General features: G+C 43.3%; 1 protein-coding gene across 1 annotated transcript in view; it reads left to right on the forward strand.

The window, feature by feature from the left end:
• Positions 1 to 27,281, forward strand: part of RAB10 (RAB10, member RAS oncogene family) — a 95,047-nt gene that overhangs the window by 47,469 nt on the left and 20,297 nt on the right. The window contains exon 2 of the mRNA XM_062209108.1: positions 17,563 to 17,623. Coding sequence (XP_062065092.1) covers positions 17,563 to 17,623 — 61 coding nt within the window. The remainder of the gene's footprint in view (positions 1 to 17,562; positions 17,624 to 27,281) is intronic.

Here is a 27,281-nt window from a genome sequence, read left to right on the forward strand (position 1 = left end):
ATGCATTAGACAAGATGTTGAGCCACAAGACAGTGTCCTAATCATGGTTAATTCGCTTTTTGAGCTTGAGCAAGTCATTTAACCTTTGAGCCTCTTTATCTGTAAATTGGGCATGTTTAAGAAACATGTGTTTAACTTTAATTGTGTTAATCGCTTAACTCCAGTTAACATGGGCTGAGTGTTGCTGAGTCATTTTCTCAGACTGTGTGGGTGAGGCTTAATGAAAACCAGCTAAGCAAACTTAATGACACCTCATGCCTCCTTGTAGAAGTCAGAGTTGTTTCATGTATATTTTATTTATTTATTTTTGATTTCTTCATTCATTTGAAAGAGTTAGAGAGAGAGAGAGAGAGACAGACAGACAGACACTGGGTTCCTAACAGGCATCTTGACTGCTGGACCAAACACACCCACCCCTGCTTAGATACTGTTGATGTTGGTAATTTTGGTTTGGGGGAACTGTACTTCTATTAACTTTCATTCACTCCATATTGTCTATTATTGAACTGTTGAGCTACACCCATTGGTGTAATGCTTATTGGTTTTAGGGATCAGGCTCTTAGAATTGGAAGCTACGCATTGTTGACTTTATCACTGCGATTAGCCTTCTAAGCCTGGATTTTTTACAAAGGGTTGTAGAGGGCTTTCTTGCTTTCTTTCTTTTTAGTATTTATTTATTAGGCAGAAGCAGAGAGAGAGAGAGAGATCTTCCATCTGCTGGTTCACTCTCCAAATGACTTCTACAGCTGGAGCTGGGCTGTTCTGAAGCCAGGAGCCAGGAGCTTCTTCTGGATCTCTCACGTGGGTGCAGGGGCCCAAGTACTTGGACCATCTTCTGCTGCTTTCCCAGGCCACAGCAGGGAACTGGATAGGAAGTGGAGCAGCCGGGTCTCGAACTGGCGCACATATATGATGCTGGCACTGCACGTGCCACAGCGCTGGCTCTTTAGCTCTTCTTGCTAGTTCAGAAATTAGATCTCGCAATGGGAGGATAGACTTGAGAGCCAGCTACGGTTGGGCCAAGCTGAAGCCAGGAACCAGGAAGTCCACCTGGGTCTCCCATGTAGGTGGCAAGAACATGAGCACCTGTGCTGTGACCTGCTGCTTCCCAGGTGTACCAGCAGGAAGTAGAATAGCTGAGACTTGAACTGACTTAAACTGCTGTGCCACAAAGCCTGCTCCTGGTTTTTTAGTTTTCTCATCAAAAGTTGTTGCTGTCAATTCTAAGAGTGACGTTTTTATCTTGTAAGATTACTTCTGATTTACTATGGTAATTTAGAAGTAAACGAGAGGGGGGTGGCACTGTGGCAAAGTGGGTAAGGCTGCTGCCTGCAGTGCCAGCATCCAATATAGGTGCCAGTTTGAGTCCTGGCTGCTCCACTTCCCTTCTAGCTCTCTGCTGTGGGCCCCAAGTCCTTGGGCCCCTGCACCCACATGGGAGACTTGGAAGAAGCTCCTGGCTCCTGGTTTTGGATCGGCACAGCTCTGGCCATTGTGGCCATCTGGGGAGTGGACCAGCAGATGGAAGACCTCTGTCTCTGTCTCTGCCTTTTTGTAACTCCGCCTTTCAAATTAATAGATAAACTTTGGGGGGGGGGGGAGTAAACAAGAACCAGACAAATAAATGGAATCTGCATGTTTTGGAGAAGTAAGCTCAAAAGCAAGCTTATTTTAGGTTGAATGAAGTTTAAGCAGAAGATCGTTAGTACTTTTGTATTGCTGTGTTACGTTAGAGATAGAAATATAATCAAATATTCCCCAAACTTGTTGACAGTTGGACCTTTTGTTTTATGTGGCACATCTTTTGGAAGTAGTGTCCTAAGAACAAACTTTTGGGAAAGCTTATTTATTTCCTATTGATTCCTTAACCTGTTTTTATTTAAGAAGTGATCTACAATTAAATACACAAATCTGGTGTGCTGCTTTGAGTTTGACCTACATACACTGCTGTGGACATAAGGAGCATTTCCCTCTAACTCTGTCCCCAGTCAGCGCCTCTTACCTCTGCACTCCTTTTCTGACTTTTTCACTGTAGTTTTGCCTGTTGTAGAATTTCATACATATATCATGTCCAGCTTCTTTTGCTTAGCATGTACCTGTGAGATTGATGTTGTGAGAAATAGAAATAGTTCATTCTTTTAAATTATTGATTATATTCTAGTGCGTGAATATTCCCTAATTTATTATCAATTATGTTGATAGACATTTTTGGTTTTTTTTCCAGTTTTTGGCTACAGTGAATAAAGTAACTGAATATTTTTTAAAAATTTGCTGACCTTTTCATGAATTAACAGTAACAAGATAACAAAAAATGAGAATAATTGCACTCAAGTATGGCCTTGATGAAACAGAAAGAATCTTTATTAAGTCTTGATCCTTGATCACATGTTTTTACTGCTTGACAAAATAGGAAATAAATATGAAATACTTCTGCCTCATTTGAGAGAGAAACAGTTGTCTGAAGGAAAAGTATTTGTGGAATTGTCTCATTGTTTTTTGTTGCACACATTTATCCTTGAAAGAACAATTGGCAAACAGTGATTATTCGGACTTGAGTACTTGGCAGGTGCTTTCTCAAATGAATGAAGTGACAATGTTGTTGCCAGTGATGAAATTCATGCTTTTAAAATTAGAATTTTGGAAAACTGATGGTTGCCTCTGTGAGCGTGAGAGCTTTCCAACACTTAGTTGTTGAACTTCTCCTGAGGAGGTCTGTGGTGGTGAGGAACATGATTTTTTCCATATTGTGTAATGCAGTGTGTCAACATTTGGAAGAACGGAGTAACTCAGTGAATCCGTAATTTCCAGATGACCAATTCATGATATTATACAGTTGTGCATGGATGAGAAGATCCACTTGAAGTGTGAAATAACTGATCATTTTAATGTAAAAGCCATCAGAGACAGAAAGCTAGGGCTTTTTGTTTTGTTTTTAAATGGGCAGATAACTTCATATCTGGGTTTCCTTTCCTATGGGTAGTAAAGTAATAATATCTGACACTTAGGCTTACTCTGTACCTGGAGCTCCATATGGATTGTCTTTGTGGTTCCCATATTAGCATGGTTTGAGAGGTGGTTTATAGAGTCTTGCAGTGTACTAGCAGTGAGGCTTTGGGGAGAGAATAAAGCAACATTCCTTTTACAACTTGGAAGAAAAGCCACAATAACTGCTAAGCCACTTCGGAGCTTTAGAAAGGAACAGTAAAGTAAAAGGATCTGGTAACTGTGGTAGTGTTACAGTGAGTTCTGATGACTAACCCCTTCCTTGAAATCTTTCCACCTTTTCTCTCCCATCCATCTTCTGTGAATACCATCTAAATTTGGTCCTGTAAAGGAGAGAGAACTGTTTTCTCAGATTTCTTGAATGGGCATTCATAAGTTTCAGACCTTTTTAAAATCTAAAAAGTCAGGGACCTAGGGCCGGCGCCACGGCTCACTAGGCTAATCCTCCGCCTTGCGGCGCCGGCACACCGGGTTCTAGTCCCGGTCAGGGCACCGATCCTGTCCCGGTTGCCCCTCTTCCAGTCCAGCTCTCTGCTGTGGCCAGGGAGTGCAGTGGAGGATGGCCCAAGTGCTTGGGTCCTGCACCCCATGGGAGACCAGGATAAGCACCTGGCTCCTGCCATTGGATCAGCGCGGTGCGCTGGCCGCAGCGCGCCTACCGCGGCGGCCATTGGAGGGTGAACCAACGGCAAAAGGAAGACCTTTCTCTCTGTCTCTCTCTCTCACTGTCCACTCTGCCTGTCAAAAAAAAAAAAAAAAAAAAAGTCAGGGACCCAAGCACTTGGGCCATCTTCAGCTGCTCTCCCAGGCACGTTAGCAGAGAGCTGGATTGGAAGTGGAGCAACCAGAACTTGAACCGGCACCCATATAGGATGCCCGTGCTGTAGGCTATAGTTAACCTACTGTGCCACAGTGTCGGCCCCTTGTCTCCTCTGCTAAGTCATTTATTGCTTGATGCCATTTGAAGATCCCTCCCGTTTATTTTTTCCCACTTCTCTATTAGAATGAAATATTTTTGTGCTTTGACGGGTGGTGTCCTGAATGCATAAGCACAGGTTTAACTTGTTTAAACAGATGTTTAGTTTCTCTAATAAACAAACTGCAGATTGCTTTAAAGATTCAAAAGAAGTTTTAAATTTTTGAACTGGAAAACATAAAACTTGAGCTCAAAGCTAGAGAGGTATAGGATTGGGTAAAGGCTTGAGAAAGTCCAGTAAATGAGTAGGAATTTTATCTAATGCAGGAAAAAGTAAATTATATTTCAGAATATTAGTCTGGTCTAAAAGTACCATGAGCAGATGATGAATGGTTGTGATATTCATGGGGAGAAAGCGTTATGCACTAGTAAGTTTGCAGCAGTTAAGTCCTGGATTTTGAATATTTGCTGGTCTTTATAGGTAGTACCTGAACTTACTTTTTAATGTTTTAGAAAAATGCGAAAAACTGTAAATGTCGTGGAAGAAAAGTAGAGGGTTAGGAGATAACGATAAGTAAACAAATTCTGAGAAAATACAAAGCAGAGCTGCTGATCCGAGAGCCATGTTGCTGTCTGAAATACAGTTTGGGCTAGATCAAGGAGGTAAGGGCAAGCTGGGAAGGTAAGAGATTTGATTAACTAGTGGCAAAGGATTGCTCTGAGAGAAGGCTGAAATTGAGTAGATACGGAGAATTCAATAGCCTAATTGATGGCTTTATATGTAACAGGCACTGTCCTAGGCTCCCCCTACTCCCCCCCCCCAAAAGGTTGATTGATTTGCTTGAAAAGCTGAGTTATGGAGAAAGATCGAGATCTTCTTTTCTCTGGTTCACGCCCCTAAATTGCCACATGACCAAGGCTGGACCAGGCCCAAGGCAGGAGTGTTATCTGAGTCTCCCATGTGTGTGGCAGGGGCCTAGGCACTTGGGCCATCTTATGCTGCCTTCCCAGGTGCATTAGAAGGAAGCCAGAGGGACTGGCTTTGTGGCATAGTGGGCTAAACCTCTGGCTGTGGCACTGGCATCCCATATGGGCGCTGGTTCATGTCCTGGCTTCTATGCTTCCAATCCAGCTCTCTGCTATGGCCTGGGAAAGCAGTAGAAAATGGCACAAGTCCTTGGGCCCCTGCACCCACATGGGAGACCTGGAAGAAGCTCCTGGCTCCAGATCTGTTCAAGCCTTAGCTGTTGGGGCCATGGGGAGTGAACCAGCAGATGGAAGACCTTTTTCTCTATGTTTCCCTCTCTGTGTAACTCTACCTCTCACATAAATGAATACAATCTTTAAAAAGAAAGAAAGAAAGAAAGGAGGGAGGGAGGGAGGGAGGAAGGAAGGAAGGGGGAAAGGAAAGAAAGGAGGAAAGAAGGAAAGAAAGAAAGAAACCAGATCAGAAGTGGAGTGATGGGACTTGAACTCAGGCTTGCCTGGGATATTGGCATTGCAGGTGGCAGCTTAACCCATTGCACCACAACGCTAGCCCATGTCTTTGGCTTTGAATACATGATCTTATTTAATTTTCATAGCACACTGGAGGTGGATATTATAGTTCCAACTTTACTGCAGGGAAAGGGGCAGGAAATAGGCCTGGGTTAGTTAAGATTTTGTCCATTACCACACTACTAGGATGTGACAGAGCCAACAACTGGGTTTGTCTGACTCCTCTTATTAATCAGCGTGCTCTCTCCTGCCTGTATTGTACTTGTAGTATATTTGTATTAATGGTACCGTTTATAACCTAAGAGATCATCATAGCTTGATTGGAATCAAGACTGTTGTTTGAGTTAGGATTACTCTCCATACTGTGCTACCAAATAAGGACATAAGATACTGCCATGGCCTGGAAAACATTTTCTTCTGGAAGGTGTCCCCAAAGCTTTAGATAGTGGAAGTGACAGCAGAAGCAACAAAATGAGATTTCACCACAATCTACTTCCTCTGTCTTTTAAACAAAACTTTTTCTTCTTTTTATAGAAGAGTATCAAAAGAACATATAAAGAGAACTCAAGAATAAAAGTGTTTGGCTTGTGGCTAAGACTCCCATATCCCATGTTGAATACCTAGGTTCAGTGCCTGGCCCAGGTCCTGATTCCAGCTTCCTGCTGGTGCAGACCCTAGCAGGCAGGGAATGATGGCCCAAGTCATGGGGTATCTTTCTTTTTTTAAAAAAAGATTTATCTATTTTACTTGAAAGTCACAGTTACACACACACACACACACACAGAGAGAGAGAGAGAGAGAGAGAGAGAGAGAGGTCTTCCATCCACTGGTTCACTCTTCAGTTGGCTGCAATGGCCGAAAATGTGCCGATCTCAAGCCAGGAGCCAGGAGCTTCTTCCAGGTCTCCCATGCGGGTGCAGGGGCCCAAGGACTTGGGCCATCTTCTACTGCTTTCCCAGGTCACAGCAGAGAGCTGGATCGGAAGTGGAGTAGCCAGGACTGGAACCATTGCCCATATGAGACGCCAGCACTGCAGGCAGCGTCCTCACCCAATACGCCACAGCGTCAGCCCAAGTTGTTGGGTTTCTGCCATGCAAGTGGGAGACCTGGATTGAGTTCCCAGATACCAGCTCCAGCCCTTGTTGGCATTTCAGGGTGTGGGAGGGTGGGTGGTGGTGATGGTGGTGGTACTGAGCTAGCTGCTCTCTCTCTTTCCCCCTCCCCCTCTCTGTGCTGCCGAGGGAAGGGGAGAAGGGAGGAGGGAGGTGGGAGAGAAGGAAAGAAAAAGAATAAAGGAAACAATTCATAATGTACTAGGAACTCAAACTTAACTGCATGCCAAATTTAAATTTGCTTCTGGAAATATATGTCTTGAGTGAGAAATTTTAGGACTTTTGAGAAATAAAGCTGCATTAACTTCTACTACACTAATTCTGAATTCAGAGTAAGTCAGACAATGTCATTGGGTTTTTTAGAACTTTTGATTGTTCAGAAATCTTGTGAAATGTGAATATAAATTGCTCTTTCTCTGTTTATCAAATTGTGTAGGTGGTAAAGGGCAAATGTCAAGTAATATTTAAAATGTGAATATTGCAAATATAAGTATTAAAGGAAATTTTAAATTTTCAAATGCGAAAATTGCTTATTCTGTCAGGATGAGGATAATTGCGCATTAATCACATGTTAATTTTGTTAAAGTTTTAGAATCCATGTATATTTTTTTCATAATATGCATTGCCTTTGATTTTTTAAAAAATTTATTTGAAAGACAAGAGTTACAGAGAGAGGTAGACAGAGGGGGGGGGGGTGTCTTCCATCTGCTGGTTCACTCCCCAAATGGCCACAACAGCCCTAGCTGAGATGATCTGAAGCCAAGAGCCAGGAGCTTCTTCCGGGTCTCCCATGCGGGTGCAGGGGCCCAAGGGCTTGGGCCATCTTCTGCTGCTTTCCCAGGCTATAGCAGAGAGCTGGGTCAGAAGCAGAGCAGCTAGGACTCAAACCGGTGCCCATATGGGATGCTGGCACTGTGCAAGTGGCAGCTTTCCCTGCTATGCCCCAGGAGACTTAACATTATTAAGATGACAATATCATCCAAATTCGTTTAGATCAGTCCAATTCTTAACAGTTGTTTAGCTTATTTGTTTCAGAAATTGACAAATCATTCCTAAAATTTTTATAGCAGTGCAGATGACCCAGAATAGGAAAAAATGAAATCCAGAGTTTTAAAGACCTGATTTCCAAACAGTGTGGTGCTGGCACATGAGTGGACATACAGATCAGTGGGATAAAATGGAAAATCTATATTTCTGGTTAGTAGATTTCTGATCATTAAACACTAAACAGCCTAAAATACTGTGTTTTCCTGTTTGCTCTTCTGATTCTACCCTCTTAACTTTCTTCTTTTATTTAAATTAATAGGCATTTCTTGGTGCATACATAGGACTGGGGTGATTTGTGATGTTATATTTATTAATATACGTATGGTTTGTCAGAGCTGACTTACATGCTAAGGAGTGGTAGCTGGTAGAGTGCCAGCTTTTTTTTTTTTTTAATTTGACAGGCAGAGTTAAGAGAGAGAGAGAGAGAGAAAGGTCTTCCTTCCATTGGTTCACCCCCCAAATGGCCACTAAGGCTGGCATACTGGTCTCTGATGGGGGTGCAGGGGCCCAAACACTTGGGCCGTCCTCCACTGCCTTCCCAGGCCACAGCAGAGAGCTGGACTGGAAGAGGAGCAACCGGGACTAGAATCCAGCTCCCATAGGGGATGCCGGTGCTGCAGGTGGAGGATTAACCAAGTGAGCCACGGCGCCAGCCCCAGAGTGCCAGTTTTTAACTGCGGTTAGAGAGGTATGAATATACACACACAATCCACTCTACAGTTGATGATGGCTAGATGTTGGCATAGTAAAAGAAAAAATTTTAATAATTATATAGTGAAAGAAAGGTAGTAGAAAACAATACAGGTGCAAAACCCAGATTACTCTTTTTTTATTTAAAGATTTATTTATTTACTTGAAAGAGTTACACAGAGAGAGAAGGAGAGGCAGAGACAGACACAGAGAGAGGTCTTCCATCCACTGGTTCACCACCCAGATGGCTACAACAGCCGGAGCTGTGCCAATCCGAAGCCAGAAACTTCCTCCAGGCCTCCCACACGGGTGCAGGGGCCCCAGGACTTGGGCCCTCCTCCACTGCTTTCCCAGGCCATAGCAGAGAGCTGGGTTGGAAGTGGAGCAGCCGGGACATGAACTGGCGGCCAGATGGGATGCCGGCACTGCAGGTGGTGGCCTCACCTGCTATGCCACAGCGCCAGCCCCCAGGTTACTTTATTTTTGTTTACTTATTCTGTAGTATCAGGCTGCCATTATATCATCATTAAAATATGTGACAGATATTACCACACATGGAGGATGTTTTTGAACATGTTTTATATTTTTACAATAATACTAATAAAAGGATGTCATTATTGATTTAAAATTTCCTTGGCTCAGATTTTTTTTTTTGTTTTAAAGATTTAATTTTTAGAGTCACAAAGAGGAGAGACACAGAGAGAGAGAGAGAGAGCGCGCTCTTCTATCCACTGGTTGATTCCCTAGATGGCCACCATGACCAGGGCTGGGCCAGGCCAAAGCCAGGAGCTAGGAGCTTCATCCGGTCTCCCACATGGGTGGCAGGGGTCCAAGCACTTCCACTGCCTTCTCGGGCACATTAGCAGGAAGCCGGATTGAAAGTGGAGCAGCTGAGACTCAAATCGGCACCCATACGCAATGCTGGCGTTGCAGGTAGAGGCTTAACCCACAATACCACAATGCTAGCCCCTGCCTTACATTTTTTAATTCCAGGCTTAATGAGTTTCAGTAAATAAAATTGGGCCTAACACCTTAGAAGATGATAGTACAGTATATTGTCACAGACTGCATATTAGAAGGCAAGTGGGCTGGGGCAGAGACTGAATTTGTAATTCTATTCCCAATTTTCTTTGTATATACATTGAGTATAAGGTTATAGACAGGATCCATGGCTTTCATTAGGTTCTGAAATGAAAACATAGTCCAGAAATATACTAAAGACTGCTTACCCTTTAAAAGACAGTAAATCTATTGAAAATTCTCACTTCTGGCTGTTATACAATAACTGATACCAGACTAGCCCTTTGGTCATCAATGGGCAGGACACTGAAAAAAATAGTATGAGACAAGTGTTTTTAGGTATTTGGTAACACACAGGACAGGACTCTGTTCTCCAGGAGAAGGAAAACAAATAAATTGAGCTCTGTGATCTTCCTGGCTTTCCAGTGTAGGATCCAAGCTGAAAAAGACAGTCTTGCTGGTTCAGGGAGATAGAAATCAGAGTACAGGGAAGATAAGGAGGCTGGAATTTGCAGGATTTACTGCCATTGAAGATTGTGTCATGTGCACAATAAGGTTTAGAAATCTACAGAAAGGGGCCTGTGATGTGGTACAGCAGGGGTTAAGCTGCCATCTGCGAAGCCAGATCCCATATTGGAGCACTGGTTCAAGTCCCAGCTGCCCTACTTACAATCCAACTTCCTGCAAAAGTGCCTGGAAAGGCAGCAGGGGATGGCCAAGTACTGGGACCCTGTCACGCACATGGGTGACATTCTGCATAGTGCAGATGTAGCTCATATATGCTAAGTGGAGGAAGCCAGGCATAAAAGGGTAAGTGTTGCGTGCGTTTATTTCTAGGAAGCCTCCAGAATGGGTGCATTCACAGAGACGATGCAGATTAATATCTTCCAGGGTGTGCAGGCAGGGCAGCGTGGGCGTCATTTTGAGGTGATGACAGATACTTGGAACTGGATAGAAGTCGTGGTTACACAACATTATGAGTTGTTCATTTTAAAATGGTCCGAGTCTTGTGGATTTTACCACAAAAAATGAAAATGAATGGAGTTAGGAAACTTAGTAGCGGTTAAGAACATAGACGGCATGAAATCAGGTAAGAAATTGAATCCTTGGGGCCGGCACTGTGGCATAGCTGTGCCAGCATCCCATGTGGGCACTAGTTCGAATCCCAGCTACTCCACTTCTGATCCAGCTCTCTGCTATATCCTGGGAAAACAGTAGAAGATGGCCCAGGTCCTTGGGCCCCTGCACCCATATGGGAGACCCAGAAGAAGCTCCTGGCTTCGGATCAGCCCATCTCTGGCTGTTGCAGCCATTTGGGGAGTGAACTATCAGATGGAAGACTCTCTCTCTGCCTCTGCCTCTGCCTCTGCCTCTCTGAAACTCTTTCAAATAAAACTAAATCTTTAAAAAAAAAAATGACACCTTTATTTAAAAACCCGTGAGTCCTTGTTTTGCCACCTGTTAACCCTGTGACCTTTATAAGTTTACCTCTGGTTTTCTGGTTATAAAATAGACTCAGAGGGTTTTTGCAGTTGTTCAGTGAGTTCCATGATATGTGTGAAGTGCTTAGACATTTAGTAATTACTTTGTAAATATTAGTGTTATTGCTATTATTGGTGCTGTTATTTTTTTTATTCCTTATTTGTAAAATGAGGATTGCTTTGAGGATTTAAGAAATTACCTATGCGAAGGGTTAGAGCAATACAACTGTAAAACTTACTAGCATGAAAGATCTCTAGAGGGAACTTTTTCACATTCTACGTTTCATATTTGTGTACAAATGGAGAAACTAGTGTACACAGTGGGAAGTGAACTTTTCAAAATTTATACTGTGAGTGACAGCTAAGACTAGAACCTCTTCTCTTTACTTTCAGACTAGGCAGCATTCAAGGATGTAGGTGTATGGTTCTTATTTCCTTATTGGCCGTGGAGAAAGCACTTGATTTTCATTTCAAAAGCTGGAGCTATTTATCATTTCTCTATAAATCTTTAAACTTTGATTGTCTGGAGTTTATGATATGGGTTGCTTCTGCCTGAATTAATTACTGTGTATTTATGTGTCATTAGAAGCCAAGCTTTGAAAAACTGAACAGTGGCTAAAGGTTGTATTTACTCCTTTTACCACTAGATGGTACTTGTGCAACATCATTAAAACAAATACATTGATGTTATTCCTCCCCTGAAGAGCTGAAAATTGATAAATGGGTTGACTGCAGTAAATTGAAATACTCTTTTGAGCTAGGTCCCAGAAACGTGTAAAATGTAGGAATTTCTTTTAGTGTGTTTTTTACATAAACAAAACCTAAAATCACTGATCAAACCCTATGATTATCTGTGTTGATGTAGCAAATGATAGTTTTGCAGGAGAATTGATTATTCATTGTGGCAGAATCTTACAGATTTGTAGGTTTCCCTAGCTTCTCTTGGCAAATGAGCTATTGGTTTTGTTCTTGTCCCTAAATCTTATCACAAGTGTTTCTACTCTATTTATCTTCACTATAAGTTGTTCTGTGCTTAGGTATGTTGTGGGGTGGGGGGTGGAAAGCACTTGGTGGTGTAGCAAAGATACTTACTTGGAAAAAGTATGAAGCTGTAAAAGTTTCCTGAATGTGACTACAGGAGGAAAACTGGCAGGAATGAGACTGGAAAGGTGGCCTGGGGCCCTGCTGGGGAGTGGAGGTATATGAGCATCTTTCTTCATAGACAGTGGGATTGAGCTGAGGTGTTCCGGTCGTGAGGAGGATGGGTGTGTAGGCGTCTCTGGTGTTGACCTATTTGTTAATGTAGTAATAGTTGTATATTTTTAGAAGTCAGTTAATATTTCACTGCTGTGATGACAATAGCAGCTGCTTGAAGTAACAAATCTTTGTCCACTGCTCACTTGTTCTTACATTTTCCAGATATTTTGGGCCTTTTTCTTCTGTTCAACTCCACGCATGTTCCCTAATCACATGCTTCTAACTTTTAAAAGGCTTATTAATCTTAGAAATGAAAAGTATATACATTTATTTGAAAAGCAGAGGAGAGACAGCCCAACAAAAACAGGTGTCTTCCATCTGTTGGCTCGCTCTCCAAATGCCTGTAGTAGTTAGGGCTGAGCCGGGACAGGAGCCCAGAACTCAGTCTAGGTCCCCTACATAGGTGGCAGAGATCCAACTACTTGAGCCATCACCTACTACTTCCCAGGGAGCTCATTACCAGGAAGTTGGAATAGGGACTTGAACCCAGACACCCCAACATGGGACGCGGATGTCCCAAATGGTGTCTCTACCGTTAATCTCAGCACCAAATGCCTGCTTTCTCCGGCCACCACTGCTCCAATACTTAAGATAACCTTTGTTTCCAGTGCACTTGCAATGCTCATGATTTGTTATCACTCCTCCAAGGCAGAGAGCAACCTTGTCCCGGGCTCATTTTGTAATCCTAAAATTATTTTCCAGGTTCATTCATTAATCCTAAAAATCATTTACAGCCCCCTCTAAAGTAGCTCACATTCTGCCCTCCCCAAAGTCCTCCTCTCTAATTTCCGCCTTCCCTGTGAAGAGGGCATTTAAGCTCAGCCATCTGACTGTTGGTGTCTCTTTTGTACAGCTCTGTTCTACATGCACATTGACAAATCTGGTCGCCTTTTCTCCTGTTAATTTGTTTTCAGCTTGTTTCAGCAGACTCAGTTACTGAGCTTACAGAGAGAGAGTTTGAACTTCCTATGGAAGCTTCCTTTCTAAGATGAGAATTAGGATCTTGCTTTACCCAACCAAGAAGGAAGCAGAAATGAAACCGCCAAAGGGCAGGTCACGTTGGCCTAGAGAACAGTGAGGAGCAAGGTCCAAGATGGGTGCCTCCTGGGGGTGAGTTGGGAAGGAGGAAATAATATTAAAAGAATGTAAATGAAAAACAGTTGAAATGGGCCCACCAATTCTATTCTGGAAAAGCAAAGATGGTACCTTGAAATCTAGGCAAGTTTAATGTGTAAACTACCATACAAAATTGTCCAGAAAGGAACTTACAGTTATGGCACACTATTCTGTTCAGCAGTTAACCAGAGCATCTGTTGTCAGTATTTCAGGAGATGGTGGGAGCAGACCACCAGGAATGTCTGGTGGCAGGAGAGTATTAGATTCTCACCCTCTGTGCACAGGTGGGCAGTGCCCTCGGGAAGGCAGATGAAAAGTCTGCCTGGGCTGAAGGCTTTCAGACTGTTGTTTTCCTGGTTTATCTTTCGGGGTAAGGGAGGGGAGGTTTAAGACAACTGCTTTCCCTTTGTAATAGCTTCCCTCAGAGGGAACTCCTCCTTGCTCTTGGGTAGATAAAGAAGGAAGGTTAGAGAGGCCTTGATTCTGAAATTGTCTCTCCTGCTCAGTGTGCCAAATCATTGTTCTTTGGGGATATCATTTTCTTTCTTCTAATTTTTAAAAATATTTATTTATTTATTTGAAACTTGGAGCGACAGAGAGGGGTTGAGAGGGGAGACAGACCTGCCATCTGCTGGTCCACTCCCCAAATGGCCACAATGGCCAGAGCTGGGCCAGGCTGGAGCCAGGAGCTTCGAGACTCTTCCAGGTCTCCCACGTGTGCAGCAGGGGCCCAAGCACCTGGGCCATCCTCAGCTGCTTTTCCCAGGCTACTAGCAGGGAGCTGGATTGGAAGTGGAACAGGTGGGACACGAACCAGCAACCTGGCAGCTCCACCCACTACACAACACTGCTTCAGTTTCCCTCCTCCCTTCCCCTCCCCTCCCCTCACCCCCCACTGTATTCCTAAAAAAGAAGTGGAGCAGCCAGGATTCAAACCGGCATATGGGATGCCAGCACTGCAGGCAGCACCTTTACCTGCTATGCCACAGCGCCGGCCTATGTTTTCTTTCTTTTTAAAAAAGATTTGATTTTTGAAAGGCAGAGAGCAAGCAATCTCTTGTATGTGCTGCTTCACTCTGCAAATGGCTGCAGTAGCCAGGACTGGTCCAGTTATCTAGTGCTTTCCCAGGTGCATTAGCAGGGAGCTGGATCAGAAGCAGAGCAACGAGGACTTGAACCAGCCCTCTGATATTGTCACTGGCAGCCAGCTTGGCCTTGATGCTTTTGTGCTGACAGAATAATGAATTACAGTTTAGAGAGACAAAAGTAGAAATTGTAAAGCAAAATTTATCAAAGTAGGTTCCAGGGGAAGGAAGGGCCAAGCGAAAGAAAATGTGACACCCCCTTTCCTTGCTTTGGGACTTTTATCCCTGAAGCTTAAAGGTGTTGACTGTTGATGTGGCTGTGGTGCTGACCTTCATGGTTGAAGTGTGGAAGTTGCATGCCTTTGGGCTCTCTGTGCAAAGCGGCCAGTCTTGGGTGTGTCCCAAGGGAAAACAAGGTTCTTGGTTTCACCCCCGGGGAAGGGTCTTGTGGCCCTTCCCCCATTCACTCATGTCTGGGTATCTGCCTGACGATACAGGATGCCAGCATTGCATGTGGTGGCCTAACTTACTGTGCCACAATGCTGGCCTTAAAAAAAAATACTTAGACTAATTTTTTGTCTTCTGGGTTGTAATGTTCCTGTTGAGAAGTTGAGAGTTGCCATAATCATTAATGTGGCTGGGTTTGTTTCTCTGCATACTTTTATAATCCCTTTGATCCTAGTGTTCTGAAATTTCACCTTACTGTGCTTTGGTATGCTTGTACATTTTATTCACTACACTAGATACTTGTGTGTTTTGTTTGTTTGTTTGTTTTAATTCTAAAAGTAGATTACTTTGGTTCTACTTAGGCTTTTTTTGCGTAATGTATTAAGGGCTTTTTTGTGTAATCTGCATATTATTTTCTCTCTTCTTTCTCAAACTGTTCATTTGATGTCTGACTTCCTGATTGGATATTGTAACTTGTTATACTTCATGTATTTCATTCTTTGTCATATTTTCTGACTAGTTTCAATTTTCTCAACTTTTCAGTTAAATGTATTACGTTTTTTGTAAATTTCCAAGATTTTTCTGTTTGGTATTGTGCCTCATCTCTCCCCATTTAAAGAATGTTGTCCTGTTCTGAGAAGATGGGAAATAATCTCCTTTTCCTCTGCCTGTACTTCAGTTTCCCTTTTTTCCCCTTCCTGTTTTGGTTTCTCATTGGGGTCTTTGGCCTGAGACTCAAAGGCTGATTGGAAGCAAGGTGGCTAAGGTAGAGCTATCGGGTATGGAGTTTCACCTCAAGTGTGACTTTTTTTTTTTTTTAAGATTTATTTATTTATTTGAAAGTCAGAGTTAGAGATCTCATCCGATGGTTCACTCCCCAAATGGCTGCAACGGTTGGAGCTGTGCCGATCTGAAGCCAGGAGCCAGGAGCTTCCTCTAGGTCTCCCACGTGGGTGCAGGGCCCAAGGACTTGGGCCATCTTCTACTGCTTTCCCAGGCCACAGCAGAGAGCTGGATTGAAGTGGAGCAGCCAGGTCTTGAACCGGTGCCCATATGGGATGGTGCCCATATGGGATGCCGGTGCTTCAGGCCAGGGTGTTAACCCACTGCACCACAGCACTGGCCCCCTCAAGTGTGATTTTATTCCCTGCTAAGGGGACCCTTTTACTTTTATGAGAAAACCATTGTTTGCCTGTTTATTCAACAAATTAGTTTTTGAATGCCTGCTACTTGTCAGACATTGTATGAGGTGCTGAGAATTTAATTCTAATAAAATAGATTCAAAATCCCTACTTTTGCTCAAAAACTGGTGAGTCCTGGTTTGCTTCCTGGTGGTGATGACGATTTATGAGAGGAGACACAATGTGTTCACTCTCAGTTGGGCCTTGGATAGATACATCTTTTGTATTTGTTCCATAGGAGCTGAACTGGAGCTTGAGATAAATGCGAGTTTACCTGGAAGAGAATTGGGGATAAGAAGAGGTTTTAGGGAGTAGAATGTATTAAGTGAGAGAGAAAAATGGGATGGAAGGGATATTTCTTGTAGTCCCAAGACTTTGATACTGAAGGATATTTCACAGTTTTATCCTGAAAACATTGAGAAAACAGAAAAGCTTTTCATTTTGGAAAAATTTGGACTACAATCTAAATGAAAGGACAACTTTTTGGGACAAGTGCTGTGGCACAGTGGGTCAAGCTGCTGCCTGTGTGCTGGCATTCCATATGGGCACCGATGTGAGCTCCTGGCTTCAGCCTGGTCGTTGTGGCCATTTGGGGAGTGAACCAGTGGATGGAAGACCCCCCCCCCCTTCCCTCTCCCTCTCTGTTACTCTGCCTTTCAAATAAATTAGTAAATAAATCTTTTTTTTTTTTTAAGTTCTAACTTTCATTGTAATTTCTTCTTTGACCTATGAATTTCTAAACTTTTGGGAATTTTTCTGAGTGTCTTTCTGTTAACTGATTTCTAATTTTAATTTGTGTGGTCACAAAAAACATACTTTACGTGATTTAAATACTCTTAAATTTATTGAAATGTCTTTTATGGCCCTTTTGTCTTGTTACTCATTCAGCATGTAGTTGAAAAGAGTGTGTATTCTGTTGCTAGGTGATTTATGTAAATTTCACTTAGGTCAGATTGGTGGATAGTGTTATTTGAGCCTTCTACAGCATTACTGATTTTCTGTCTACCTACCTTTATTTCCTCATAAAGGAGAATTGACAGCTTTATCATTATAAAATGTCTCTTTATTCCTGGTAGTTTTCTTTTGCTCTGCAAGATCGTGAAGGCAATCAGAATTTCTTACTAGGAAATGTTTATGTTATGCATTAAAATACTGGATGTTTACAATCATTTCCTAATTTGCATGTACTTTCTTTCTTTAAGATTTATTTATTTATGTGAGAGGCAAAGTTAGAGAGAGAGGTAGAGCCAGAGAGAGAGAGAGGTCTTCCTTCCGCTGGTTCAGTCCCCAAGTGGCCGCAACAGCCAGAGCTGGGCAGTCCGAAGCCAGGAGCCAGGAGCTTCTTTAGTCTCCTGCGCGGGTGCAGGGTCCCAAGCACTCGGGCCATCCTTCACTGTTTTCCAAGGCCAGTAGAGAGCTGGATCTGAAGGAGCAGCTGGGACATGAACCAGTGCCCATGTGGGATGCCGGCATGGCAGGCAGGCGCTTAACCTACTGCGCCTCAGTGCCGGCCCTGCAAGTGCTTTCTTTTCCATAGCTGTTTCTCCTGCCATTCTGGATCTTGTTACTCAGGTTTAAAGCTGGACACATCTGTCTAACATTGTATACTAGGTGACTCTCCAGAGCCTTCCAAAAGTGAATGTCTGAAAATGTACATTTATAGTTAAGCACAAAGCTGCAATTACAACGTACTTTTTTTCTGTGTTGTAGGGATAGACTTTAAGATCAAAACAGTTGAATTACAAGGAAAGAAGATCAAGCTACAGATATGGTAAGTGATGCTAATTTATTTACTGTATGTAGCAGAGTGCCAAGTTCCTTAAAGTTCAGGTTCTGTGGAACCTTCGTTTCTAAAACAAACAAATGACCTCTCAGTGAAGTAAAAAAAAAATTATTTCCTTGGACTTTGTAGTCCATGAGATCTGCTATTTAATCTTTTTCACTTTCTGTATGAACTTGGGCAAGTTATATACTGTTAAGCTTTTATATCTTCATGTGTACAATGGAGATAATACCATCTATCTCAGGATTTTTATTTAGATTTCATGAAATAATCTATGTAAAACCTTTCGCACTATGCTTTGCTCACAGAAAGCCAATTTTTTAAAAAAATTTATTTTCATTGCTTTGAGAGTCTTAAACTAAAATATTTGTTTTCTTTAATGCTTTGTAAACTTTGTAGGCATTATTTTTCATTAGTTTTATAGGGTTTTGCCCATTGAAGTACTATAAAATTATTTGAGTTAGTGTTTAAATCTGAGTCATAGATTTGATAATAGCAGTATAGCAGTATTTTTCAGTGCATAGTATGTGTATTAACTCATTAAATATTCATAAGAATACTATGAGGTGCTATTCCTTTTTTTCAAAACAGCTTTATTAAGGTATAACTGACGTGCATTAAAAACTGCACGAATAAAAAGCATATATCTGGTAAGTTTTGACTTATGTGTAACTCTGCAAAGCTATCACTACCACTAGATACTGATCTCAAAAATGCTCCCTCCCTGCAGTAGTTCACAGCCCCTCCTTCCCCACTTCCACGGCTCCCCAGTTGGCCACTGTTCTGCTTTCTGTCACTGTAGGCTTGTTTCTGTTCTCAAGTACTGTATATACTTGAAGTAACTTGCATGAAGTCATAATAATGTGTTCTTTATCTATTTTTGGAGGTGGGATCTGGCTTTTACCTAGCATAACTTAATAAAATTTTTTAAAAAATTTATTTATTTATTTGAAAGGCAGAGTTAGATGGAAAGACAGAGAGAGAGAGAGAGAGAGAGCCGATCTGTTCCAGAGCCAGGAGTTTCCTCCATCCAGATCTCTCACGTGGATGCAGGGTCCCAAACACTTGGGCCATCCTCTACTGCTCTCCTAGGCACATTAGCAGGGAGCTGGTTGGGAAGGGGAGCAGCTAGACTTGAATCAATGCCCATATGGGATGCTGGTGCTATAAGTGAGGGTTTTACCTGCTAGACCAATAGGCTAATCCTCCACCTGCAACTCCGGCACACCGGGTTCTAGTCCCGGTCAGGGTGCTGGATTCTGTCCCGGTTGCTCCTCTTCCAGTCCAGCTCTCTGCTGTGGCCCGGGAGTGCAGTGGAGGATGGCCCAAGTCCTTGGGCCCTGCACCCACATGGGAGACCAGGAGATGTACCTGGCTCCTGGCTTCGGATCAGTGTGGTGCACTGGCTACAGCAGCCATTGGAGGGTGAACCAATGGTAAAGGAAGACCTTTCTCTCTGTCTCTCTCACTGTCTACTCTGCCTGTCAAAAAAAAAAAAAAAAAATAGACCACAGTGCTGGCCTCTCAGCATAATTTTTAAATTATCACTAATTTCATTACTTTTTATTGCTGAGTACTATTAGAGTGTTAAGTTGTATAACTTGCTTATCTCTATACTATAAAAGCTACTGCAAGTCTGTATAGGCATATACTTGCCCTCTCCTGAATTATTCCTATTTTACACATAAGGAAACAATGGCACTTGAAATAATTTATCCGAAGTCTTAAGGCATGTAAGTGGCAAAGAGTTGGGAGGCATGTGTGCTCAAAGTGTAGGTTCCAGAGTAGCACTCTTTTTAAAAAAATACTTATTTCATTTTTTACTTGAAAAGCAGAGAGACAGAGACAGAGGGAGCTTCAGTCTGGGTTCATTTCCCAAATGCCTGCAGTAGCCAGAATGGGCCATGCCAAAGCCAGGCGCCAGAATGCAACCTGAGTGTTCCACATGGTTGGTAAGGATCCAGGCCTTTGAGCCATCACCTGCTACCTTCATGTAGCAAGAGGCTAGATTGAAAGAGAAGCCAGCAGTTGAGCCCAGACACTGATAATTTTTTTTGAGATTTATTTATTTATTTGAAAGGCAGAGTTAGAGAGAGGTAGAGAGAGGTAGGGTTAGGTCTTCATCCGATGGCTCACTCACCAAATGGCCGCAACAGTGCCGATCTGAAGCCAAGAGTTAGGAGCTTCTTCTGGGTCTCCCATGCAGGTGCAGGGGCCCAGGGACTTGGGCCATCTTTCACTGCTTTCCCAGGCCATAGCAGAGAGCTGGATGGGAAGTAGAACAGCTGGGACTCAAACTGGCTCCCATATGGGATGCCGGCACTGCAGGTGGCAGCTTTACCTGCTACGCCACAGCTCCAGCACCTGCTCCACTTCTGATCCAGTTCCTTGCTAATGGCCTGGGAAAGCCACAGAAGATGGCCCAAGGCTTGGGCTCCTGTACCCACGTGGGAGACTCAGAAGAATCTCCTGGTTTTGGATCAGCGCAGCTCCAGCCGTTGCCCCAATGGGTAGTGAATCAGTAGATGGAAGACCTCTCTGTCTGTCTCTCCCTCTCTCTATCTGTAACTCTGCCTCTCAAATAAATAAATAAACCTTTAAAAATAATAAAACAAGCTCCTGTCCCCTCTAATGTCACCTCTCGCCAGCTTTGCTGCAGGCACTCATGGCTTTTCCTCCCTCCCTTGAGTGTGCCAGCATAGTCCCATCTCCAGGCCTTTGTAATGTTACCATTCTTTGTGCCTGGAATATTCCTCACAGCTGTTTGCTGCGCTGCTTCCTTGCACTCAGGTCTTAGTTTGATGTTACCTCTGACAGAGGCTCTGTGTGATGCCCAGCAGTCCCTACAGGCACTGGAGCACTCGTTCTGGTTTATCTTTGTCGTAGTGTTTTCAGTATCTGAACTTACTGTATTCTTTCAGTGTGTTCATTATTGCTCCCCACTAGAGTGTAAGCTCTCTCAGGATGTGAATCCCACCTGTCTGATGTCTGCTTATGTCTCCACCACCTGGAACAGAGTCTGGCAAATACACATTCTCAGTAAATATTTGTTGACTGACTGGTTTCTGTTCAAACCTCACTTTCTACCATAAGCAAAATCTCTGCAGAGAGCACCCCAATCATCCATGTGAATTACTTCCTGCTGCCTCCCTACTCATTTTTGACCATTCCTCCCTGTGAAGTTGCTTGTTCTTCTGACAGTTTGTGATTATATATGTCTTTACTTGGTTTATTCTGTCCCCACTGATGCAGACTTTGAGAGAGGTCAGGTTCAGACTTTCATCTTGGAAAAATATTTCTTTTGGGTGAAGCTAAGTGAAAGGTAACTCATGGTGTTTTGTGTATAGACAGATACTAGTTCCATGAAGAAATTCAGGACTTGTAAAATAAAACACATAATGTGGGGGCCACCACTGTGGTGCAGCAGGTTAAGCCAGCATCTACAGCATTGGCATCCAATATGGTTACCAGTTCGTGTCCCAGCTGCTCCTCTTCCAATCCATCTCCCTGTTAATGCACCTGAGAAGGCAGTGGAGGATGGCCCAAGTCCTTGGACCCCTGCACCCATGTGGGAGATCCAGAAGAAGCTCCTGGCTTCATTCTGGCCCACCCCGGCTGTTGCAGCCATCTGGAGAGTGAACCAGCAAATGGAAGAGCTCTCTCTCTAATTCTGCCTTTCAAAGACAAACAAAACTCAGGGTGTGAAATTTGAACACAAAGTTATAAAATCTGAGGTCTCTGCCTTGCAGAGCAGGTTACCTCTGGCCTGTTCCAGTGCTGTCAGTGCCCAGACTGAAAATAACTGGCATACTAGTACACAGCTTCCCTGGCTCCGCATGAGGGAGTACCAGCTTAAGGAAACAGGCTTTAATTTGCAGGAATAGATCACTTCTTTTTATCATATGTCATTGGGAAAAATAGAATTTCCCAATATTTTCTCAGCCGTGTATGTGTTATGTAATGAAAATTCCCCCATTGGTTTATAGTGTCAGAAACCTGTCACGTTAACTAAGCTAGGAAGAAAAACCTTAATATCATAGGAAGATTGAGTAGTTTTGAAAATAGGCTTAGACACCTGAATTATGGAGACATTGTAAACATGTCCGATGTTAACTGTATTCATATATTTAACACCTGCTTTTTCTTCTTGGATTGAATCTATTGGATTAACACGTATGTTAACCTGTCAGATTTGCACATATGTGTTTATGCCAACCTAAATATAATTTTACCAATGAACAAGCAGCTATGGCTATATTTGGTCCTGAGCAAGGGGTTACCCGTTAGCCTACAGGTAATGGAGCAAGGACCTTGTTCTTTGGTTTGAAATAAATTACTGATTGCCTTGATAATTGGTGGGGATGGTACAATGAGAATCCAGGCAGGAATGGAAAAGGATAATTTGAAATCAAGGAGCCAGATCGTTTTGTGAGACAGTTATATTGAGAGAAATACAAACATGAAATATATAAATGGAAATGGTGTGGAACCCGCGTTGTGCTACAGCAGGTTAAGCTGCTGTCTGCAGCGCTGGCCCAGGCACTCCACTTGTAGTGCAGCTTCCTGCTAAGTGCCCGGGAAAGCAGTCAATGATGGCCTGATCGCTTGGACTCCAGACGACCCATGTGGGAGACTTGGAGGCTACTGGCTTCAGCCTTTGTGGGTGGGGGCCATTGGGGAGTGAATCAGCAGATGGTAGATCAGTCTCTCTCTCTATGTTTCTCTCCTCCCTCCTTCCCTCTGTCCTCTTCTCCCTCTCCCTCTTTCTCGCTAACTCTGCCTTTTTTTTTTTTTTTTTTTTTTTGAAGATTTACTTATTTATTTGAAAGTCAGAGTTACAGAGAGAGAGAGATCTTCCATCCACTGGTTTACTCCCCAATTGGCTGCAACGGCTAGAGCTAGGCCGATCTGAAGCCAGGAGCCAGGAGCCTCTTCCAGGTCTTCCCACACTGGTGCAGGGGCCCAAGGACTTGGGCCACCTTCCACTGCTTTCCCAGGCCACAAAAGAGAGCTGGATTGGAAGTAGAGCAGCTGGAACTTGAACTGGCACCCATATGACTTTCAAGTAAAATAAATAAATCTTAAAAAAAAAAAAAAAAAAAAAAAAGTCTGGAAGATGAAGGAGAGAAAATCAAAGATCGAGGGAATAGTTTAGTGTGAAACAGAGCAGACTTAACTCTGGATGTAAAGAATGATAGATACCCTTTCTTTTCCGAGGGTCTATTAACACTTCGGTATGTTTTCTGTCAGTGTTTCATAGCTAACCAGCAGTATAGCATAACACTCCCTCTGTAGGTGCTGTTGAAATAGCTGTAGCTAAGTGGCCTCTTCTGCAGTGTATTCTCTCTTGGAGAATTTAGTCAAAAGTTTGCCAGTTGTGTAATGTGACTGAATGGGCAGAAAGAAAGCATAGAGTAGCTAGAAGTGTTGGGATGGTGTTCATAGTGGAGTCCTAGAGGAGATCTTACCAAATGTTTCTTAGTATTACCTGGGACAAAATTGGAATGCAGATTTCCCAAACCTCCTGCACCGTAGTTGTTAAGCACTTGTTGGAAGCTCAGGTCCTGCACACCCTTTGTATTAGATAAGTATATTTCCAACTTGGCTGGTAAGGAGGATACTTAAATCCTTCTCTAGGGGATAGGATTATTAATTAATTTATACTTCTTTTTAGCAGTTCAGAAAAGTCAACTATTTACATTGTGATGAGACAGATCTTTATTTTTTTATGACAGCATTTGTAATTACATCTGATTTACGACCCTGTAACCAAATAAATAAGATTAATAAAGAATAAAACAAGAAATTGGAAGTGAGAAAAATGGAACATACAAGCTTACAACTTAATTACTTTGCTTAATATGTAAAAGTTACCTATAAACTTCTTGACAGCCAAGGTAAGAAAAGAGGATGTGTGGAGGCTGTAAGTAACATTGTTCCTTTCAGAAGTTAAGGAGAGGGTGGGTTTTTGGCACAGCAGCAGTAGCCAGTCTCTTAGGATTCCCACTTCCACGGCTGATCCATCTTCCTGCTAATGTATCCTATGAGGTAGCAGATGAAGCTTTGGGAATTGAGTCCCTGACACCCATGAGGAGACTCAGATGGAATTTCTGGCTCCTGGCTTCAGCCTGGCCCAGCCCTGGCTATTGCGGGCATTTGGGGAGTGAACCAGTGTGTGGAAGGAAGGTTTCTCACTGTCTCTCTCTCACTGCCTTTCAAGTTAAAGAGAAAACCAGATTAACACAAATACAGAGTAAATTTTCATAAAGCTATTTCTTATAATGATTCTCTTAGTAAGTTGATATAACAAGAAAACTACAAAAGTTCATGGGAAAATGGAATTAATAAGTTTATTTTGTGCAAAACTTGAAATTCATATAACAAGGGGTCTTTTTAAGGAAGTTTTTGCAAAATGCTGTAATAAATTATGGAAAATTTACACAGATTTCAGATCTTTTGCACCAAAATAAACTTACCTTTTTAATTTCATTTTCTATAACCTTTTTTTTTTTTTAAAGATTTCATTTATTTAAGAGGTAGAGTTACAGACAGTGAAAGAGATAGAATGATCTTCCATCCGTTGGCTCATTCCTCAAATGGCCACAATGGCCGGAACTGAGCCAATCTGAAGCCAGGAGCCAGGATTTTTGTCTGGGTCTCCCCTGTGGTTGTAGGGAGCGCTTGGGCCATCTTCTTCTGCTTTCCCAGGCCGTAGCTGAGAGCTGGATCCAGAAGTGGAGCAGCTGGGACCCAGACTGGTGCCTGTATGTGATGCCGGCTCCTCAGGCAGAGGATTAACCTACTGCACCGGCCCCCTCCTTGACCTTTCTGAAGTACTTTTGCATTAAAGGGAATGGAGGGACTGGCATTTGGTGCAACAGTTAAGCCCCTGCCTGGGACACCCTTATTCCATATGACTTTACCTGGTTCAAGTTGTGGCAGTTCCGCTTCCAATTCAGCTGCCTGCTAATATTAATAAGCACCCTGGGTGGTAGTAGATGATGGCTCATGTCTTTGGGTCCCTGCCACCCCTGTAGGAGGCTGTGGTAGAGTTCCAGGCCCCTGGTTGGCATAGTTGACTGTGCAGGCATTTGGGGAGTAAATCAGCAGGTGAAAAGTCTCCCTTTGCCTTTCAAAGAAAATAGAAGTAAATTAAAAGTTTTTTGTTTGTTTGTTTGTTTTAAGATTAATTTACTTATTTGAGAGACAGAGTTACAGAGGGAGAGACAGAGAGAAAGGTCTTCCATCTGCTGGTTCACTTCCCAATGGCTGCTTTGGCTGGAGCTAAGCAGATCTGAAGCCAGGTGCCAGGGCTTCTTCCGGGTCTCATATGGGTGCAGGGGCCCAAGCACTTTGGCTGTCTTCTACTGCTTTCCCAGAGAGAGCAAGATGTGAGCACGAACCAGTGCCCATATGGGATGCTGGTGCTGCAGGCAGAGGCTTAACTTACTATGCTGCAGTGCCGGCCGCAGTTTAAAAAGACTGTTTTTTTTTTATTATTACTTTTTAAAAAAATTTATTTGACAGAGTTAGTGAGAGAAAGAGAGAGACAGAGAGAAAGGTCTTCCTTCCGTTGGTTTACAACGCAAATGGTCACCACAGCTGGAGCTATGCCGATCCGAAGCTAGGAGCCAGGTGCCTCCTCCTGGTCTCCCATGTGGGTGCAGGGGACCAAGCACTTGGGCCATCCTCCAGTGCCCTCCTGGGCCACAGCAGAGAGCTGGACTGCAAGAGGAGCAACCGGGACCAGAACCCGGTGCCCATATGGGATGCCGGCGCCGCAGGCGGAGGATTAACCAAGTGAGCCATGGCGCCGGCCCCCTAAGAGGCTTTTAAAAATTCTGAAGGTAATGGAGTTAAATATTGTGGTTTGAGAATGTAAATAAATATAAATACAGGCATACACATATATGTATGTGCATTGTTTAGTTTCTTAGGTTTAACCCGACTAAAGGATCAAACCTAGAAGAATTAATAGTTTGCCTTTGATAAGATAATTTTTTAAAGATTTATTTATTTATTTGAAAGAGTTAGAGGAGAGAGAAAGAGAGGCAGAGAAAGAGAGGTCTTCTATCCGTTGGTTCACTCCCCAGTTGGCTGCAACACCAGTGCTGAGCCGATCCGGAGCCAGGAGCTTCTTCCGGGTCTCCCACGCTGGTGCAGGGGCCCAAGTGTTGGGCCATCTTCTGCTTTCTCAGGCCATATGAGAGAGCTGGATCGGAAGTGGAGTAGCCGGGACTTGAACCAGTGCCTATATGGGATGCTGGCACTGCAGGTGGAAGCTTTACCTGCTACGCCACAGTGCTGGCCCCAAGATTTTTTTTGAAATGGTGTTTCTCTTGGTAGTTTTTATTTATTTATTTTTTAATATAGATACTGCATTACCTCCCATAATTCTGCCTCTGTGTGTTTGCACACACACACACACACACTTAATTTCAATGAGTAGATAGAATGATGCTTTATAAAAACCCAGAGTAAGCCATTTCTTTCACAGAACCTATCTTTGGTAGATTTCCCATCTCACCCAGAGGAAAGGGTCCTTTCAGAGCCTTTAGGATCCTACACAATCTGTGTTTCCTACCTACTGCCACACGTATCTGATCTTTTATTTATATTTATTTGAAAGGCAAAGGTGATACACAGAGGGAGATCTTTTATCTGTTGATTCACTCTCTAAGTATCTGCAACAGCCTGGGCTGGACAAGGCCAGAGCCATCTTTGTCTCCCATGTCTGTAGCAGTGGCCCAGATATTTGAACCATCATCTTCTGCCTCCCAGTGTGTGCATTAGCAGGAAGCTGGATAGAAGTAGAGGTGGGCTGGATCCCAGGCACCTGGATATGGGATGCAGGTGTCTCAGTGGTGTCTCAGCCTGTTGTGCCACAATCCCCACCTTTCTCTCTGATCTCACACTGATCTCCCCTTACCTGTCCATTCCAAACACATGGACCCTTTTACTATCCCTGCCCGTAGCCTCTAGATCTTTAGTTCTTCCCTATTAGAACATGATTCTTCCACATACAAGTTGTTGCTGTGACTCAGCTAACTTTATTTCCTGCGTCTTCTCAGTGAGGCCTTCCCTTCCACCCTGTTTCAAGTTGTACTTTGCTTGCCCCACCCCCCAAATCTATCCCTAGGCTCCCTCGCCCTTTAAAAGGCCTGATAATTAGCTTTATTTTTCTTTTTGTTCCTTTTCCTTTCTTGTCTTTAGATTTACTTTTATTTGTTTGAAAGGCAGAGAGGGGAGAGGAGGAGAGAGAGATCTTCCATCTGCTGGTTCATTCTCCAAATGGCCTCAATGGCCAGAGCAGGGCCAAGTGAAGCCAGGGGGACAGTAGCTTCATTCAGCTCTGCCCACATGGGTGCAGGGGCCCAAGCAATTGGGCCATCTTCTGCTGTTTTCCCAGGTGCATTAGCAGGGAGCTGGATCAGAAATGGAATAGCCAGGACCCAAACCAGTGCCCTTTTGGGATGCCAGCATCACAGGCGGTGCTTTACCCAATATACCACAGCACTAGCACCGTTTTATTTTTCCTGTGTAAAAACTGCCTAGTACGCACAAGCAGAGCTGGGTCCTCTGCACAGGGATTCTGGTGTGGGTCTTTACAAGATGAGCACCTCAGCTCCTGGCTGAAGTGTAGCAG

This window comes from Lepus europaeus, chromosome 13 (assembly GCF_033115175.1).
Source record: "Lepus europaeus isolate LE1 chromosome 13, mLepTim1.pri, whole genome shotgun sequence".
NCBI classification, from domain to species: Eukaryota; Metazoa; Chordata; class Mammalia; order Lagomorpha; family Leporidae; genus Lepus; species Lepus europaeus.